Genomic DNA, 19,023 nt, shown 5'->3' on the forward strand with positions numbered 1-19,023 from the left:
CCTCATTTGGAAGTATGATGTATTAGGGGAAATTCCCATCGCAAACGGCAACTATTTTAATGAAAATTCAACTCTCCTGTTAGTGTGTGTGAGACCTTGAAAGAAAGAGGCTGATGGAAGGTAAAACCAGGTTTCAAAATTCTTCATTTGTTTGTCTATTCATTTATTCATTTTCTCTGTGTGAAACAGTAAAACATTCATGACAAGTTTGTGTGGCATCCTTTAACAGAACATAAACGCTGCAGATTATAGATCTGTTAATACTTTTCTCAACTTAAACATTTTGTACAAGCCACCCAAAAAGATTTCAGTACCTTCAAAGTCACACTGGGCATCAATCAAACAGAACCTTCACCTCCGCCTGCAGCCAAACATTCGGGCTACATATAGTAAAATATTAACAACTTACATTCAGATTTCCAGGTCCTCTATAAATAATAATAATAACAATAATATCAATAAAGAAAAGTCAAACCAGATGGGGTCATTTTGACCCCAGAGGACCTTAGGTGTATGTAAAAAGGGTACATTACGAGGGTTAAACCACCTTTTGAGGTCAATCTACTAAGGCACATACTGTCACACTTCACTGGTTAAGTCTATTTGTGTCGTTATGTCCTATGGACTCGTGTTTTAAGTTTTACCACAGGCACTTATTCATTGCATTTATTCAGATTTGTTCTGCACCGTGTCTCCACTACAGGTCCTTGTGTCCCTCTAAGTCTGTCTCGGTTGCTACACTTCAGGGTCTAGTCCTCTCCGTGGGTTCTGATGTGCCGTTGGAGTGTCGTCCAGACGGCGCACCTCATCCCACACTGGGAGCACGTGAAGGGCTTCTCTCCTGTGTGCACCCGCAGGTGATTTTTGAAAGCCGAGCTGTCTGCGAAGCCCCTCTGACAGAAGCTACAGGTGTACGGCTTCTCGCCCGTGTGCACTCTGGTGTGCTTTTTCAAATTCACGCCAGCACTGAATCGTTTCCCGCAGGTGTTGCAAACGTACGGCTTCTCGCCCGTGTGCACCCTGGCATGGAGGTCCAGATTGTAACGCCGGTAGAAGGCCTTCTCGCAAATGATGCACTTAAAAGGCTTCTTGTCAATGTGAATCAGCAAGTGTTTTTTCAAGTCACTCTTTTCCCTGAACAAAGTGCCGCACATGTCACATTTTATAGTTTTTTCAACAGTGTGGGATCTTAAATGAAATTTGTAGGCTCTTATGTTAGACGACACCCTGCTGCAATATCTACACTTGTAAGGGTCATCGTTTGGTTTTGGTTCAGCATTATTTGCTGATTTTGCAATGCAGTTGTTATGGTTCTTCCTAGGTTTTGGTTCTGTGCTTTTAGAAGACGGCGTCTTCACGTTACCAAGGCTCTTCTTTGGTCTAAGTCTGGCACTTATGGTTGATGCTGTGTTTTCATGGGTATGTTTGGTCTTAGGTTGTGGTTCTGTGCTTTTAGATGATGGTGCACTCACATTAGCAAGGCTCTGCTTTGGTCTTAGTCCAGCCCTTTTAGACAATGTTGTTCTCCCTTTGTTACATTTCTTTGTTTTATTACTTGAAATATTTACTCTGCCTTCCTCTGCTGCTCTCTGAGCTTCATTAGGATCTGGCCTCTGGTGGTCCTTGCGGTTGCTTGGTTCTTTAGAAGGCGTCTCCTCGTGACTGTGGGGGACCTTCTGCTCCTCTGTCGCGCATTGAGGCTCTGGGTCTGCTTGGACTCCTGGCTGTGTGGGATCTGTCGGGCACACAAAAAAGGAGAAGTAGTGAAGATTTATCAATATTGCATCTTAAGTTTTTCATCTGCAGATTTGAACATGCTGATCTGCCATCAAAGGTCAGCGAAGGCAACAGCAGCTGCCACACACACACACACACACACACACACACACACACACACACACACACACACACACACACACACACACACACACACACACTTGAAGCGATTTGACCAATTATTGTTGCCTTGTCTTGTTGGTTTTTTCTATATAGAGGCTGAGTTTAGTAACAACCGAAAAACAGGAATAAACAAAAACAATAAGATATCATACACAAGAACAATCGATTGTGAGTGAACCGGTGCCCAGCCTGAGAGAGCTCCTGTGTGACCTTTATGTGTGCATTGCTGACTGAAAGATAACATCCTCTGCCTCCATTTATCCATTCACTCCAATATGTTGGATTCATGTTCATGTGTATTTTAAGACATTCACGGGAAATTTAGTTTGAAAAACAAAATTAAACATTTAAAAATATAAAAAATTGTGCTTTCATCAATCATGCTCATGTTGCTGAGTTGAGTGTTGAATATCAACATTTTGTAACTGTTCACACAAAAGACGCTTATTCAGCTGGTTTGGGTGGAGATTCATCCGTGTGGATCAATGTTACTAATAATGTAAACACGAGTAGCTCTTGGACACTGTAATTTTGTCAAAGTAGCCCCCAGAGGCAAAAAGGTTGGAGACCACTGTTATAGAGTGATAGTAAAACTGTTTGGGTGGGGGCACAGATGGGGCAAAGACCTCAGATCCCTATGTCCCACTGTGCATCCCCCGACCCGATGTAGATCTATTATAAAGTTATGGGTCAAAATGTCGAATGTAAGAGGGAGCCAGGTTTATAATTCGCATTTATTTGTAACTGTAACGTATACAAACTCATGTTAATGAACCCACAGGCCGCAGAGGGGACACACGGGGACACACACACACACACAGACACACAGACACACACACACACACACACACACACACACACACACACACACACACACACACACACACACACACACACACACACACACACACACACACACACACACACACACACGTGCGCGCACAAGCCCAGCTCTCATGTCACTGACCTGTCAAGTGTAATTTGATTTCCGGTTTAGACACGCTGTCCAGCAGCTCGCGCTGGCAGCGGAGCGCCTCCTCGTACTCTCCGATAATGTCTTCGAAAGCTCCTAATATTTGCTCGGCGGCAGCAGTCAGTCTTTCGCTGATAAACACTCTCAGCTTCTGGACACAAGTCACGTCTGCCGTTAAAGACATTTCTTCAGAAAGCATTCGAGAATATTTAAATTCAACACCGCTCACAGCAATGCTTTGCTTTGGTGTAGTTCTAGCTTCCGCAAAGGTCCGGAACAGGTAAGAGAACGCCACCAGTGGATCGGAGCGGTACTGCAGACACGCACATCAGGCTCTCACAGGATGAATGTGACACTTCAGTGTTGTAACATAAAGCAGAACCACTTATTAACTTCTAGTCAAGGAGAGCAACGTCAATGTAACGCAACATACATTAGTATTGTCAAGCTCCTGGTCACACATGTCAAGTAATATTTAGTCAAATTTGTATAGCCCCATATCACCCAAAGCTCTCCAGGAAGACGAGGAGAAATTCCAGAGAACACCTTAGTGTATCAGGGAAAAAGGAAGGAAGAGAGGGAGAGAGACAGACAGACAGACAGACAGACAGACAGACAGACAGAGAGAGAGATGATTAAAGATAAAACACATTACAGTGCTATTAGGGAGAGTCTCTCCTGGGGCAGCAGGTCAGGTGTGTGTGTGTGTGTGTGTGTGTGTGTGTGTGTGTGTGTGTGTCTTTCTGCTCTTTACAGATCTCAGCGTTAAGGTCTCAGAGTTAAGGGAGACACATGACAGGGAGCTGACATGTGTCAGCAGCTGTCCTCTGTCTGCCCGTCCCTCCTATGTTTGGAACCAGAATGGACAAAAGACTGATGAAGGACAGACTGTTTTAAAGAATCTTTATTATCTCAACAATCTTACAGATGAACATTCTGGTTCAGTCCTAAACGCAGACATCAGTGGACGAGTCACTCACAGCCTGAGGACCTGAGTGAAGACTCCCAGTATTCAGGCCGTGTTGAGGTGACAGGAAAACACTTGGAACAGAGAAGGTTGCTCATAGGCAATTCCACTCTTACAATCAGTGATCTGACAGAGAACGATTCAGCTGAATATCGCTTTATGGCCAGACACATTAACTTTCGCTGGGGGGCTGATCTACCTGGTTCAACTCTGACTGTCACAGGTACTAATGGCCACAAACTGATGAATATACATTTGCAACATAAATACCACACAGACTGATGCATGTGTGTGTCTCCTTCTCACATCTGCATGTGGAGGTCAGATCCTTGTCTCCTACCAGCACAGAGCTGAAGTGTGTCAGCAGCTGTCCTCTGGTGTCTGCTCCTCGTTTGGTTCAAGAGTGGACAGAAGACTGATGATAAAGAAGCATCTCTGACAGTGGACTCTTCTTCTGCACACAGCTTCTCCTGTGCTCTGAGAGGATACGATGGTTTCCCCTCTGCTCCTGTGTGTGAGTGACCTCACTGTGTTCCTCTAGCATAGCGCCACCTGCTGGAGCTTTTAGCCTGATGTTCAGTGACTTCATGCTGGACATTAACACTTCATAGTGCACAAAAAGATGGCAGTAAAATCAGAGGTCACATTTCATGAACCAGAGTTTCTTGTGGTGCTTTGAGTTTGACGGAAGCTGCAGGCTGAGCTGTTAAACTTCCTGTTTGAATATTTCCTTTTTCTTTCTTACATGTTCTGATCATCTGTTTTAAAGTCTTCAACCTTTGTCCTTTTGGTCTTTAATTTCATTTTTTAAAAGACAATGTTGCTATGTTGGAACAATGAAGAGTGTTTCTATTGCTGTATGTTGGATTGTTAATGTTTTTATTTTTGAAAAGTGCCGATTAAGGGCAGCATGGCAACGTTGTGCTTCAAAGCAACAGTGCTGGGTTCAACATGTAGAAAAACATAAATGACCATTCCAGGATATAATATTAGATAGGAAAATGTTATTAAACAATATTAGTTTTGAGTAAGAACAACTTATAACTGTAAGTCTTGTTGTTACAATTGTGCTAATTAACATGTTTTAATTTTTATTTCTGCATTATTCTGCATGATATAATACACACATAGTGAAGAGCTCAGACTGTTGCATAAACTGCTACAGAAAGTTTACAGAATTTCAATGTGTTTCATGTGTAACATTAAGCCAAAACTGAATTCACTATGGACAAATCCAGTCAGATGGTTTATGTCATTTGTTCTTTTTTCCATAGGGTATTAAAATAAATATCATATCAGCTGTTTCAGTTATATAAAATACAAGTTTCTTACTGAATTCTATTGCTATTGATCATGCTGACCCAGTCTGTGTGTGTCATGTCCTGATTCGTCTTTCTTTTGTCTCGTGCGGGAGGAATCTGCTGAAAGTTCCACACCGTCAGCAGCAATTGGCCCTTTGTGCTGGTTTCCCCTAAAACTAGTGAACCTGACGTAAACATGAACTTCTCAGCTATGTGGTTCCTCCAGTTCGTGGGTCCCCATGTGTTCTCTCATGGCCGACTTATGAGCAAAGTCTTTGCCGCAGATGGTGCACTTGTACGGCTTCTCGCCCGTATGGATTCTGGTGTGAATTTTCAATGTTGTTCTGACGGCAAATTGCTTCCCACACCACAGACATTTATAAGGCTTCTCCCCCGTGTGCAGGCGGAGGTGATTGCTGAGAGACGAGTGATAAGAAAACTCCCTCCTGCAGTAATCGCAGCTGTAGGGCTTCTCGCCTGTGTGAGCTCTGTTGTGCCGCTTCAAGTCCGCGCCACGGCTGAAGCTTTTCCCACAGGTGCTGCAAACGTGTGGCTTCTCACCCGTGTGCGTTTTCATATGAGAGGCTAAGTTTGACTGACAGCTGAATTCTTTCCTGCAAACTCTACATCTGAAAGGTTTCTCCCCAGTGTGTGTCAGCATATGCTTTGTCATCAGAGCCTTCTGGGTGAACGCTTTTCCACAGGTGTCACATTTATAAGGCTGTTCACCACCGTGGGTTCTCACGTGGCTTTTTAACTTAATGAAATCATCAAACTCTTCACTGCAAAGGTGACATTTCATATGTGTGTTCTTTGGATTTGGACCAGTGCTCATGTTCCAGTTGTTGTCACCTTCTTGGTTATCAGCAACATCGGAGCTGTAAGAGAGAAGCTGGTGGTCACTGTTTGGTTCTGATACACCAAAGCTCTCTGGGTCAGATTCTGATTTAACATGTCTGACTGAGATAACATGTGCTAGATCTTTGTCTGCTACATTCTCAGTTTGTCCGGTATCCAAAAGCTGATTTGAAACTTTACTCTGGCAATGTTCCGCTAATGCATTAAGCTGCACTCCTTCCTCCCATTCCTCTTTGATCGGTGCAGGATGTGGGTCTTCTTGGTCCATCTCCTGGTTACAAAGCCCCTGGTCAAGCAGAGCGTGACAGGCAGACGACTGTGGGCCATCTGTGGGGAAAAGAAAGTAAAGTACTCTTCATAACTTGTGGAAATTAGATGTACACAATTTTGACTATGTAACAAACACAAGTGTATGTGACTTTCTTATCAGTTATGGGTGTAGGTTCCATTGGTTTAGGTTTGTGATTGTAAGTACAAGTACTTCATGTAACCCTCATTATAATTATGAGGTGATATCCAGTAAAGTAGCAGATTTACATTTCTTTTACATTATACTGTATGTTGGTTCAGATTGAAGGCTAGACTGAACAGGAACATCCATCTTCACGTTCACCGGTTTCTGTAATGTGCACAAAATGCTTCTTTAAAAACATTGGTAGTTTTTTGGGCAATATTACATGCAGATGTTTAGCTGCCCCTGAGAATGCCTGATTGTTGCCCGGTTTGCTGTCCATTTTAGACACTTTGAACTTTGTCAACGAGAAATACAGACGCATTCAGAATTGTATGTGGAAAAAATAACATAAACTGGAACTATTGTGATAATTAAAACAATGACCAGATACCAGATGCCAAAGCAACAAACGTTCCGGCTAGACAGTGAAGTGGGTATTTCCTACAAATAGTATAAGATATGATTTCTAGACCAACCTGGTTTAATCATCTTGATCTGCGGTGTAAAAACAACATCCAGCAATCTGCGCTGCCGATCGATCTCCTGCTCGTACGCTGCTATACTTTCCTCGAACATTCCTACTATTTCTTCCGCTGCAGCACTCAGACGCGCGTTTATAAACTCTCTTAGATTCATGGTTGAAGACATTTTCACCGAATTGCACATTAGATTCATAGATTCGAGCGAAGAAACCGTCAGTGTGGGATGGGTCAATGTAAACGTACTGTGAAGAACTGTTTCCGCTTGAAGTGTGTTTACTTCCGCCGACCTCAATTTGACGTTGCACATGGTTTTGTGACGTTGACTTGAAAATAGGAAACTTCCTCAAACCAGTCAAAACATGTACAAATGTTAGACAATGTAAAATAATAATAATAATAATAATAACAATAATAACAGTAGCAATAACAATAATAATAATAATAATAATAAAAGCTTCACAAAGGCAGGATTTGTTGCAGGGCTGTTGTTTTGTTCTGCATTAAACAGTTGAAGCTATATTGTGAGGAAAATATGACATGTTTCAGATCTCCAGAAGGTGATCGGTCGATGCTCCAAATATCCACATCAATATCAACATCAAAATCACACAAAGTCACACAATCAAAGTAGTTAGATGTTTGCATTACAGTGAGTGTATTGTGTGTTGGGCATATGACAGATTTCTATATTTTATTATTATTATTATTATTATTATTATTTTATTTGTACCATACAAACCTCTTCAGAACCAAAACAATCAGCAAAATTTATCTTTAAGTGAGAAGGTAAAAAAGAGAATCAATACATGTACAATATACATGAAAGAACGTTCTTGTGTACAGGAAAAGTTGTTGTACGTTTGGCTTCTCCACACGATCCAGCAAATAAATAGTCAATAGCAGCTTGCAAAGGATAAATAGAACAGCAGGACGATGCTATTAACTATTGAATTCATTTTGCTTTGTAGTACACAGTGTAATGAAACGTACTGGCTTTAAATGACATCATAGTTTAGTAGTGTAACAAGTTAACATTATGCATAAATTATAAGAGATTCTGCTGATTGTGCAGTCTTCAGCCTGGCTATAAATAAGGTAATGCCACGTCAATGTCAAGTGAATATAGTGATTCAAAAGAAGAATTATTATCAACCCTATGACAATAATAGATCAGCTAATAGATCATCTGTGTATATGATGGAGGATATATGCAAAGAAACTGGAGTACATGTCTGATTTTAGATGTAGCTGCTATTTTGTAATTAAATTTTCAGTGAATTTGAGAAATGATGTACTTCTAACTTCTGAAAAATATCCTGCCACAGTACTGCAGTTGTTCCAGCTGTCATCACTGTGATATATTCAAGGACATCTTTTTCTATAGAACATCAAGATCTGTATCACTCTTTGGCTTTAGATAACATTTGTTCATATCGAGTAAAAACACTGCAGCTTTCAACATCTGGGCTCACGTTGCACTGTTGTGAAGCGCCATGTGTTTCTTCAGGTTGGAGCAGGTGGTGAAAGCTTTCTCGCAGGCGCTGCATTTGTACGGCTTTTCGCCCGTGTGGCTCCTGTAGTGAACCTTTAGGGTTGTGCTGACGTTGAATCTCTTCCCGCATAGGACGCATTCGTAAGGCTTCTCCCCCGTGTGCACACGCAGGTGCCGGGTCAGAGAGGAGTTAAAGGTGAAGCTCTTCTCACAGTACTGGCAGCTGTGTACAGCTTTAAACGTGTGGATTCTCATGTGCCGTTTCAGCTGTTTGTCCACATGGAAGCTTTTCCCACAAGTTCGGCAAATGTGCAGTTTCCCCACGGCGTTGGCGTGGCGGTGCTGTTGTTCCATGTCACTGTTTGGCTCTGATGGTTCAGACCTCTCCCTGTCTGATTGGGTTACTTTCTCTCCTCCACATGTGTCACCACTCTGAGTTTGGTTTGGATCTGAAAGCAGAGTCGAATTCTCGGTGTTGTCACTTTGATCGCAAGCAGGGGCCAGTTTAAAGGTCTCTAGCTCCTCTTTCAGTACAGGCTGCTCTCGCTTTGGACTGGTGCTGAGTTCTTCCTGTTCCTGTTTAATCTGTGCAGGCTCTGGCTCCTTTGGGTCCAGACTGGAGTTAAGCTCCTGGTGACAGTGCTGCTGATCATTAGAAGCTTGCTGATGCGCTGAAGAAAAGAACAAGTAAAAGTGAGTGTATAGTTGTTACCAGGACTGAAAGTAGCAGCAGCAGTTCATAGTCTAACAGAATAAACCAACTAATACAGAGGTGGACGTCGAATGAAAAGTATTGAGCTTTCTCAGCTGTACTGCAGCATGGTGAATTATATGTTTACAACACTGTTGAGTGAAACATCCTGATTTGGATGAGCTATTAGTTCCACTCAATATATATATAGTGTGTCTTTTTGTGCTGATAATCCAGTAATTATGATGTAAGTGGTTCCTGTTACAAATATAATTTTCTCCATAGATTAACCAGTGAACATTAAGTTGCTTAAATACCTCATGTTACTAATAAGCCTCCTATCATGGTTCAGATTCTTAAATCTAAAGGGGGAGTTATGCGTTTATTTGTGTTCCATAACAGGCCAAAGAATACAACCATGATGCGACTCTTAGGAACAAAGGTCTATTTCTCTGCAGCTCCAGATAGGAAAGCGATAGAATGTGGATCAGTGAGACAATATCTCAAATTGTCCCCTCGGCTCAGTAAGATGGACACAGCTGATGCGAACCTGTCCTCTGCAGTCGGATCTCTGGTTTATAAACGATGTCCAACAGTTTGCGCTGACGGAGGATCTCTTTCTCGTAAACTCCGATGGCTTTCTCAAACACTCCCAGTATGTCTTCAGCGGCAGCGGTCAATCGCTCGTTGACAAAACGTCTTAAACACTGAGCAGAAGACATTTTTAGCTGAATGAAACACTGAATACCTCCACAATAACAACTCGGAGGCGGAAGTAGATGAAATTACAGACTTCCGCTTGTCTACTTCCGCTGGACTCGATATAATCATTTCAAAAAACATTCCGGCACGCTTCTTGTCACAAATATTAAGAATAATTAAAGCGCCATGTGCTGTGATTATTATGTTTTTCCGATAAATAGATTTGCAACAGAATGTGTCAATTAAAAACATAAGTATCTATTTTTAAATGATCAAATATGCTACAAATGAAAAGACAAACACACCATCAATATTCAAAGACCAGCATTACTATGCAAGGTTTCCTTTTTCTTAAATTTAATCGATCCGCAACTGTAACAATGAATCGATCGCTATTCCTCTTCCAGGCGATCGGTAGTACAGCAGTGAGCTGTTGATTTGTTGACAATGTTCTCCAAACAGGTGTGTTGTCTAGAAACTCATCATCATTCCTGAACTGCTCATTTGATTCTCAGTTGTAACCTGTGAGTACCTACAGTATAAAAGGAGCATCTTGTGATTTGGGTTGATTACTCCTGTCAATGCCCTTGAGCAAGGCACTAGGCTTTGCAGTAGTGGGAGTTGGATGTGGGATGGTGGACTATGGCTGCTCCTCAGTTAGAGGACGAGTTCAATTCAACATATATTCCTCGTCTTATTCTTCTTCCTCTAAAACTGGCAAGTCAATTGAGATCTTCTTTCCTTTATATAGTTTTTTCTTCAGGACACATACAGTATAAGACACCTGTAACCCAAAGCCAAGTGACTTTATTTGACTTTAAATGTTGTAACCATCAAAATGACTGACCTTCACAGAGTGCAAACAGGAGAAAGGGAAATGTTTTTGAAATGTTCTAAACAGAGGCATCAAAATTCATCCAAACTAGTCTGAAAGCCAAATATGACCCAAGCAGTTAACAGCAGAGATACAAAGCACAGAAAGCCAAAGCTGCTCTGAATGGCGGACAGAGATGGCTGATCACGACCTAATGGTTCCTCTGTATAAAACAAGTTTGTTTAATCACATAAAATGACATTTATAGAAAAAAACCCTGGCATATACTGTTATGAATCTAAACATACAACTACGTTCTTATATACACATGTTGCCTTGGCTTCATCTATTTTTCAAAGAATCCTCGCTTGTTTCTCCCGTGAACCCAACAGGGGTGAAGACAAGTTCAAACATGTGTGCAGAGTCAAAGTCTCTCCAGGGGATTTTACAGTCTTAACACCTCAGGTCCGTCCTTCTAATGTGTCCTTGACTCAATATTGATGCAGAGGCAGATATAAGACACCTTATCTTCACAGACCAATATCTCAACGTGTCCATCAGTCTGTCTGGGTTCAGCAAGTGACAAAAAAGAAGCGAGTGTGAAACCAAACTTCCCCAGTTTAAATTGTCCCTACAGAAACACATCTGATACTGCATTTGTTTTTGTACAGTTGTCCTCAACAATGTCTGCTTCTTGTAATTCCAGTTTCAAAGTGTGACATTCACCCCACGCAGATTTCACCAATTACGCCGACGATGACAACACTGGTTTCCACCGACACACCATTCTATGTGTCGTCAAACCCGATCTGACATGAAACCTTCGCCCGCAGAAGCGACACTCGTATGGTTTCTCCCCTGTGTGGACTTGGCAGTGCCTGGTCAGGGCCGACCTCAGGGCAAACTGCCTGCCGCAGTAAATGCACTCAAACATGTTCTCGTTGGGGTGAGTCTTCATGTGCGTTTTCAAGTGCGTGCTAACAGCGAAGCTTTTACCGCAGGTGCCGCAGATGTACGGCCTCTCGCCCGTGTGTGTCCGAACATGCCGGTTGCGATTCTCGCCGCAGCTGAACACCCGACCACAAATACGACAATCGAAAGGTTTCTCCCCCGTGTGAGTCCTGATGTGTTTAGTTAAATGTGTCCTCTGCTTGAAAGCTTTTTCACATTCACCACATTTGAATGGTTTCTCACCCGTGTGGGTTCTGATGTGAATTTTTAAATTGGATAAGGAGTAATACAGTTTACTGCAGCTGGTACATTTATAGCTTCTACCTGATCTGGCCTTGCTATGCTTACGTTTCTTCTTTGCTTTTGACTTGGTAATTCTGGTTGACCTCGCTGTGCTGTGTTCGCGTTTTTTGTTGTCTTGGCTGCCGGTTCCATGAGAGCCGTTTGGTTCTGGAGCTGCTGAGGTTTCTCTGTCAGACTCAGATCGTATCCATTTAATACAGATGTCGTTAAGTGGGTCTTTCTCTCCTGGGCTTAGGTGCTGATCCAACAGCAGAGGCTCATTTTCACTGCACTGGTCACTGTTGGCCATTGTTTGGTGCTGGTTCTGCTTGTCACCATTTGGATCTGGTACCGCGGAACTTTCTCTGTCAGATTCAAACTCCACCTCTGTCATAGTGGTCAGGATTGTGTCTTGGTCAGCGGAACTCTGATGTTGGTCAGAATCCGACAGCAGAGTTTCATCTTCACTGGGGTCATCTTCCTCAAATGTAGGAGTCCCCCTTAACGCCTCAGCTTCCGGCAGCAGGACAGGCGGTCCGTCCTCTTGACTAATGCAGGGTTCGTCCTCTTCCTGTTTAATTTGTAAAAGTCCAAGCTCCACTTGACCCAGGATGGAGTTTCTCTTACAAAGAAGGCGGTCAAGGAGAACTTCTTCCGTACACAGAGATAGCTCTTGGAGATCTGAAGGGATGGATGGTGTAAATACTGTTAGAACATTTTGAAAAAAAGGACATTAATCAAGCTAAAAACCTTTGTCAGTTATAAGATTACACTTTAATGAACACAAGATGAGCTACAGTATATCTGCCTGCTATTCCCCTCCACTGTGTGCTCATATAGATCTAAAGGAAATATTTGGGTGTTGGACATTGGACACAAGACAAGAACACGTTAGTTAAAGTCAGTGTGAACTGGACACGCTGGTATCTTAGTTTTCATGGGTTGAGCCAAAGCTGATATCTGCATTTCAGAGAAAAGAAACAATGTGATATTAAGGAGTAAAATACTTAACAGTTACACAAATAGATATGACAGTACATTTACAAAAATGTGATGAAAGACAACAATTAAGGACAATCAGTGTAAACTATGCATACAAATGAAGCCTGCAAAGCATTAATGCTCATAACGTCTTCTACCTTGTCTGCTAATTCTAATGGAAAAACAATGAATGATTGGCAGATAACACCATCTAGTGTAGAAATACGTTAGAACATCATTTCAGTTACATTTTAACAAAATTCTGAATTATTATTCTTATTATTTTTATGGGGATGTCTTCAAATCCGTTTAACAGTCGTCTGGCGTGATCTTTTCCTCTATTAAATCCTGATTTAGCGAGATTAGCACCGATAAATAAACTGCCGTTACTGTGATTAGTTTTATTATTATTATTACTATTATTATTATTACCTGTCTAGCTAATCCCATCATCTGTGGATGCTGCCTACCTTGGTTGTGTATTTGGACTCCAGATTTATAAACCACATCAAGCAGTCTGCGCTGACGAACTATCTCCTCCTCATACACGCCGAGAGTCTTTTCAAACGCGCCTAATATCTCCTCGGCAGCAGCAGTCAGTCGCTCGCTGATGAAATGCCTGAAGCCCTGGAGTGAAGACATTTTCTATTTGGATATGAGACGTTTCATCGTAGTCTGCAGGACTTCTTCCTTGTTTGCGACCAAACCAACGTTTAGGTCGTAGCACTGCCCCCTACCGTCTCGGTGTGAGTATAGTCACTGTATGTCGTCGTGACGTGGATATTAAAATAGTCTCAACTATGTTTCATGTGTTTAGTATTAAAGCATTGTTTTACTTGTATATAACTACTACTACTACTACTTTATGTTTGGGTTATTATTCGTATCACCTCCATTTTATGCATTTGTGTCGCATTGGCCAAACAATAATAACACTCAGTTCGGACCATTTCACTGACTTTTACTACATTACTGTGGACTTCACGCCTTCTTCTTGAATCGAAATTCCCTTATTGTCTTATCCATCCTCCTCTATCATTACTTTCTCCGTCACTCTATCTTTATATTTGCGTATTTCATCATGTATCGTTCCTATTTGCGCTGTGTTTTGTTTACTTCCACCGGATTCTGTGTAATGCAACACACGATGACAATTACTGTAGTTCCGCCTGGTATTTTTATTATTAAACAGACAGTTTAACTTTGACCGTCGGCACTTTTTGAAGAAAAACTACATGTGAAACAGTCCCATATTCTGTACAGTAATTTATTTTCTCCGGCGCTTTTAGTTCATATTCCTAATAGTTCCTCGTTTCCTCTGCCTGTTTCTATGGGGAGCATATCTGCGACGGTACTACTTCCTCCAACACAAGCGGTGTGTACGGTGTTAGCTAGTGATAATGCTTTAGAAAAGCACAAAATGAACTGATTTTTTAACCTTAATCCTCAGTCAACGCGTGTTATAAATCGTTTCGTTTACCGTGCGAATTGTCTCGATGGGTGCCTATTACTGCGCAATATGTAGGCAAACTACGTTTTCCGGCAAGGGCCACATTTTTGGCAAAAGTCACCAAAGCAGACTGAGAGTTATTCTTCTCAAGTTCCTAGAAAAGGTAAGCAGGCTAATGCGAACACCACAGCTGCTCTGTCACAGTATTTTCATCAATATACTGTTGGTTTAAACATGCAAAACGTTGTCCGAACCAAAAATATTGGTCTTCTCAAATTTACAGCGGCTCTCGGTGTCTTCTACAGAGACATATTGGCTACTTGTATGTGAAAACAGAAAACAGAGAAACCCACGAAGACACGAAATGTTCTGTTCGTCTTTACGTCTAGTTTTGTTCGCTTCTTTGTAATGGCCACTGGGGCGTGTTGATATCACGGATATCACGTCGTAAATGTGGCTCCACTGGCTTTAAATGTAAAGAAATACCATATCAACAGCAGAGTCGATGTCTTAAGTTAAGTTAATTATATCTAAGTTTACCGTTTTGACATTATCTCTTTTATTTTTAAGGGTTCTGGTGGGATGTTATGGTGGTTTCCCTCAGCTTCTGTGTCGGTCTATTTATAAGCAAGTTTAGATAGTTTTCATTTCATTTACATGAGTGGTCAGATATCAAATTTACAATTGGTTTAGTTCCTGCCAGTGACTGAGCCATAAATCGATCATCCAAGCTATAAAATTATACAAAGTCTCGGTGCTTCGTGTGTTATTCTGTATCTGAATCTTTGGTTTGTTTCATATGTTGTCTCCCAGGTTAAGGAAGCACGCCGGACAATCAAAAAACCCCAAGTAGAGAAGTTTGATTGGGGTCAGCATAAGGAGACGCTCTGGTGCTACTGCTGTGGGCTTGAAATAGAAAGAAATGTCACTGATGGCAACGTGACGGTGCTGCACGGGGGCTTGTTGGAACACATGGCCACGTAAGATTTGCTTCTGTTTTTAGCTGCTCTACATTTACACAGAGCAGCTCTGGGTTTAAACGCTGTTCACAATGACTCATGGACAATGATGATGCTTGAGAGACAGGAAGCATCGGCTCTCTTCCCTCTCCTATGCAAATATTTTAACTGAGATGATGGTCTTTCTCTCCAAAGTTGCCATTTCGCATGGTTTCCATTCCCTGATCTTTAGTGTCATATTCCCAGTTAGGTGATAATGTGTCTAGATTACCCAGTAAAATTAAAAATAGCATTATTTCAAAGAAAGATCATCATCTTATTTCCACTAAAATGTAAAACATTTGTAGTGAAACGGTACCAATAGTCAGGTTTATGCTTTTATTTTCCCTTTTCAAAAATGGTGTCTTGTCCTTTATTGCAACTAGTCCATACTGTCAAACATTCTGTGACAGGACTTCATTTAGTTCCATGCTGGTGCCGTGCTAGCTGAATTACACACAGTGAATTACACACAGTCTGTAATGTTAACTGTAGGTTCTCTTGTCATTTAAAACAGATTATGTTTATGTTGCCTTAATAATTGAAATGAATGACACACATGCTATGTATGTAAAACAACACAATCAATAGCAACATTCTCAAACCCTGAATTACCAATGATATGATATGTATTTGAATTGGGTAGTATATGTATATGTTTTTTGTATTTTAGTGGGAAAATGATCATGTTACACCTCTGTTGATACATTTCGACTGTCTGGTTTCAGTCCGGAACACAGGAAGAACACACACAAGTTCTGGTGGGAGAATAAGGCCGACCCCAAGCTTAGAGACAAGGTCATTGTCACAGAGGAGGAGACTGAAAGGTATGTAGGCTGGACGGAGCTGAAATATACATGTCCATATATATATAAGTTTGTCTGGAAAATTAAAGGCAGTTATTACCTTTTTGTAATTCTTAGGTTAAAAGCTGAAGTGGCCAAAGTGTTGGAAACATTTGTGGAAAAGGAGGATGAATTCATCAAACAGGTACTCTACATGTACCCAGATGTGACATCACTAAGCGTTCTAGAAATATTTCTCATGATCAGGCACAGTCAATCAGCGGTAAGCAGGTTTGTTTTTCTCTTTGGCTGCAGGAAGCTGATTGCATCCGAGCGCAGGAGAAGCATCGCCAGGAGATCCTTCAGTCCCTTATAGAGGTTTGTTATCCAAGGATGCAGTGGCAGTATCCCTCACCGTGGCCTTGGCGTTGGTTTTCCTGTCACGGGTTTGGGTTGAGGATTTAGCAGCATGTAAAGATGTGGATGCCATGTTTGTTGTCTCTACTAGTAGAAAGTAGATTTACCAACATCTCCTGCTTTTCTTGTATTGGTCATATTTAAACTACATGCTGCTGATTTATTTCTGCCCGATGCATTTCTGGTATTTGGTTCATCCCTGAATAGGAAAAGAGCTGAGTAAACAATCTGCTGCTCCAGTCAAAGAGAATAAAGGACAGAATTGATGATGAAGTAGAAAAACAGACAGGAGGCAAACAGTAGAGGAGCCGCAGAGAGAGAGATGTGTGTCAGGACAGAACAGTGTGTGAGGGTTGTGTTTGTCTAAAGCTGAGATGGGACATTGGGTAGCGCTCAGTCTTCCTCTGTGAACTACTGTTGGCTTTTCCTGAATCAACATCAGCGCGACGCAGAGCCAGAGTTTTCCAACGTTCCCAATGGCCCGGGTCTGTCTGCGGAGGACACTGTCAGGTAATGTCGTGTCGGCAAAACAAACGCCTCACCGCTTTGTCTTCTAAGCACCAAACAACACCTGATGTGACTTTTGTCGGGGTTGGCGCTCACCTTGACCTCTGTGGAATAGTTCTCACTTCAGGCCTCAGGGAGTAGAGCAGCAGGCGGGGCGCAGCGCTGTCGACCCCATGGTGGAAGGACTGAGGGCCGGAGCAGGGCCAGGGCTGACCTTCATAGGGTATCAGGTGAAGACAATGTTTTTTTATACACAGTCTTTGCTTGCTGTAATAGAAATTTTTAATCACATCATTTGTGATCGATACATGATATCCACTGCTCAATATAAAAAATATTCCTGCAAACCAAAACTAATGAGTTCTCAAATGTAGCAATGTACAAATGTAACAGTTGCCACTGTTAACAGATTTATCCTTTCATTACAGGATTCATCAAACAGTGGGAATGTTCATACAGGTAAGCTGATGTTTATAGGTTTCTTGTTTTCGTACAGTGAGAATCTATTTACATAAATGTAAAGCTACAGAAATACACAGAATGTTACCCCTCTTGTGTGTTTGTGGTCTGTAGGAGCTGTGCCTCCTTGGCTGCAGGAGGACCCTCTGGAGGGGAGCTCCGGATCAGCCGCAGCTCAGCCAGAGATCGGCCCGTCGCTCCAAGAATTCCTCAAACAGAGTAAGAAATGAGCGCAGATGCCATACAACACCCACATCACACAGCAATAACTCTCAATATCAAATAATCCAAATGGTTTCTTCTGTCTTTTGCCAGAGGAGCAAGAGAAGCTGAAGAAGCTTCCACCCAACAGAGTGGGAGCCAACTTTGACCACAGCTCCCACACAGACGCCAACTGGCTGCCCTCATTCGGCAGAGTCTGGAACAGCGGGCGACGCTGGCAGTCTAGGTAAAGATCACTTCTGCTGCAACAACTGAGACTCGTATGGAGTGATCACAATATGCAAAACACACAGGCCTCATCTTCAGGGTTTGTGTGTGTGTTCTTCGGAGAACAGGTTTTCATTATCGGGAATGTTCAGTTTAGGAAAACTGTTATTCATAGAACGTAGAGTTCCCAACAGGATTCAGCTAAGTTTTTGTCATCCGTTTTCCTTTTTTGGTCAAATTTTTTGGTCGAAAATGGCATTCCACATGTGTTCACCTAGTTTATAACGGCAGTTAAAAAACCTTGGACACTGGGACAACATCATACTTCTTTCTGATAACAGGTATCTGGACGTGGGCTGAGTATCAGTGTTATCAGAGTAAATCTAGCACAGGGTGGAGACAGGCCACACAGTCAATCCTGCACTTCAGAGTCTATTTACTTGCCACTGTCTCATTTTCCAAGCAAACGAAAAGAATGTAAAAGCACTGCAGCCATTGGCCGCTGTTATCCAGCTTGTTTTTGTTAGTAAATGTTTAATTTTCCACACCATAGCTTTATTACACGTGGATTCCGACATTTGAATTTGATTTGGTTTTTGTCAACAGGCACCAATTCCGACAAGAGGAGGGGCAGAAAAACAGACAGAAGAGGAAGAAAGAGCAAAGCACAGAGGGCACGAAGAAGACGAAAACAACCGAATAACTCACAGCGAAGGGATCTTTGTAAGATGTAAATAAGTAGAGAGGAGGAAAGATGACTGAGCAGAATAAGTGTGTGTATATAACCAGGAATACAGCCAACACAGAATATAGATATTTGGCAGCATATTGTAAAGCAACCAGCTTAGTACATTAACAGTGAATTTGATTTGCTGTGGTAACGTGACATACGTATGAAGGCTGTACCAGCACTCCTGCCTTTGTATGTTTATAGTCTAGAAAGTGACCAGCAGGGGGAAGCAGTCAGTGAATTATCAAAATAACCTGACAAATAACCTTTTGACTGTAGTCGCTAAGATTTTGTAAACTGTCAAAATAATTGTAAATTCAAATTAAACCTTTTCTTTGTTCTCCGTTGTTTGTTTCTTCGACGTCTAACATCAAAGTGACGCCAGCATTTCCCCCCGTGGC

The 19,023-nt window shown here is 41.9% G+C and overlaps 2 protein-coding genes across 2 annotated transcripts; one reads left to right on the forward strand and one right to left on the reverse strand.

Moving 5' to 3' along the window:
- Positions 1–131: 131 nt before the first annotated feature.
- On the reverse strand, positions 132–13,958 carry LOC143003386 (uncharacterized). The gene is made up of 9 exons (XM_076154004.1): positions 13,318–13,958; positions 11,383–12,547; positions 9,668–9,879; positions 8,404–9,097; positions 6,929–7,257; positions 5,351–6,325; positions 3,853–3,932; positions 2,867–3,185; positions 132–1,735 (listed from the first exon to the last, which is right to left on the reverse strand). The coding sequence occupies exons 1-9, from the start codon at positions 13,487–13,489 to the stop codon at positions 750–752; spliced, it is 4,932 nt and encodes a 1,643-aa protein (XP_076010119.1). The 5' UTR covers positions 13,490–13,958; the 3' UTR covers positions 132–749.
- Positions 13,959–14,177: 219 nt separating this feature from the next.
- Positions 14,178–18,945, forward strand: cenatac (centrosomal AT-AC splicing factor). Its single transcript, XM_076154234.1, has 11 exons — positions 14,178–14,460; positions 15,111–15,277; positions 16,024–16,122; positions 16,219–16,285; positions 16,396–16,458; positions 16,940–17,007; positions 17,120–17,234; positions 17,433–17,463; positions 17,578–17,682; positions 17,779–17,911; positions 18,499–18,945. The coding sequence occupies exons 1-11, from the start codon at positions 14,344–14,346 to the stop codon at positions 18,593–18,595; spliced, it is 1,062 nt and encodes a 353-aa protein (XP_076010349.1). The 5' UTR covers positions 14,178–14,343; the 3' UTR covers positions 18,596–18,945.
- Positions 18,946–19,023: the final 78 nt, after the last annotated feature.

This window comes from Genypterus blacodes, unplaced genomic scaffold (assembly GCF_046128005.1).
Source record: "Genypterus blacodes isolate CSIRO-AG114 ecotype Tasmania unplaced genomic scaffold, CSIRO-AGI_Gbla_v1 ptg000061l_1, whole genome shotgun sequence".
Classification (NCBI taxonomy): Eukaryota; Metazoa; Chordata; class Actinopteri; order Ophidiiformes; family Ophidiidae; genus Genypterus; species Genypterus blacodes.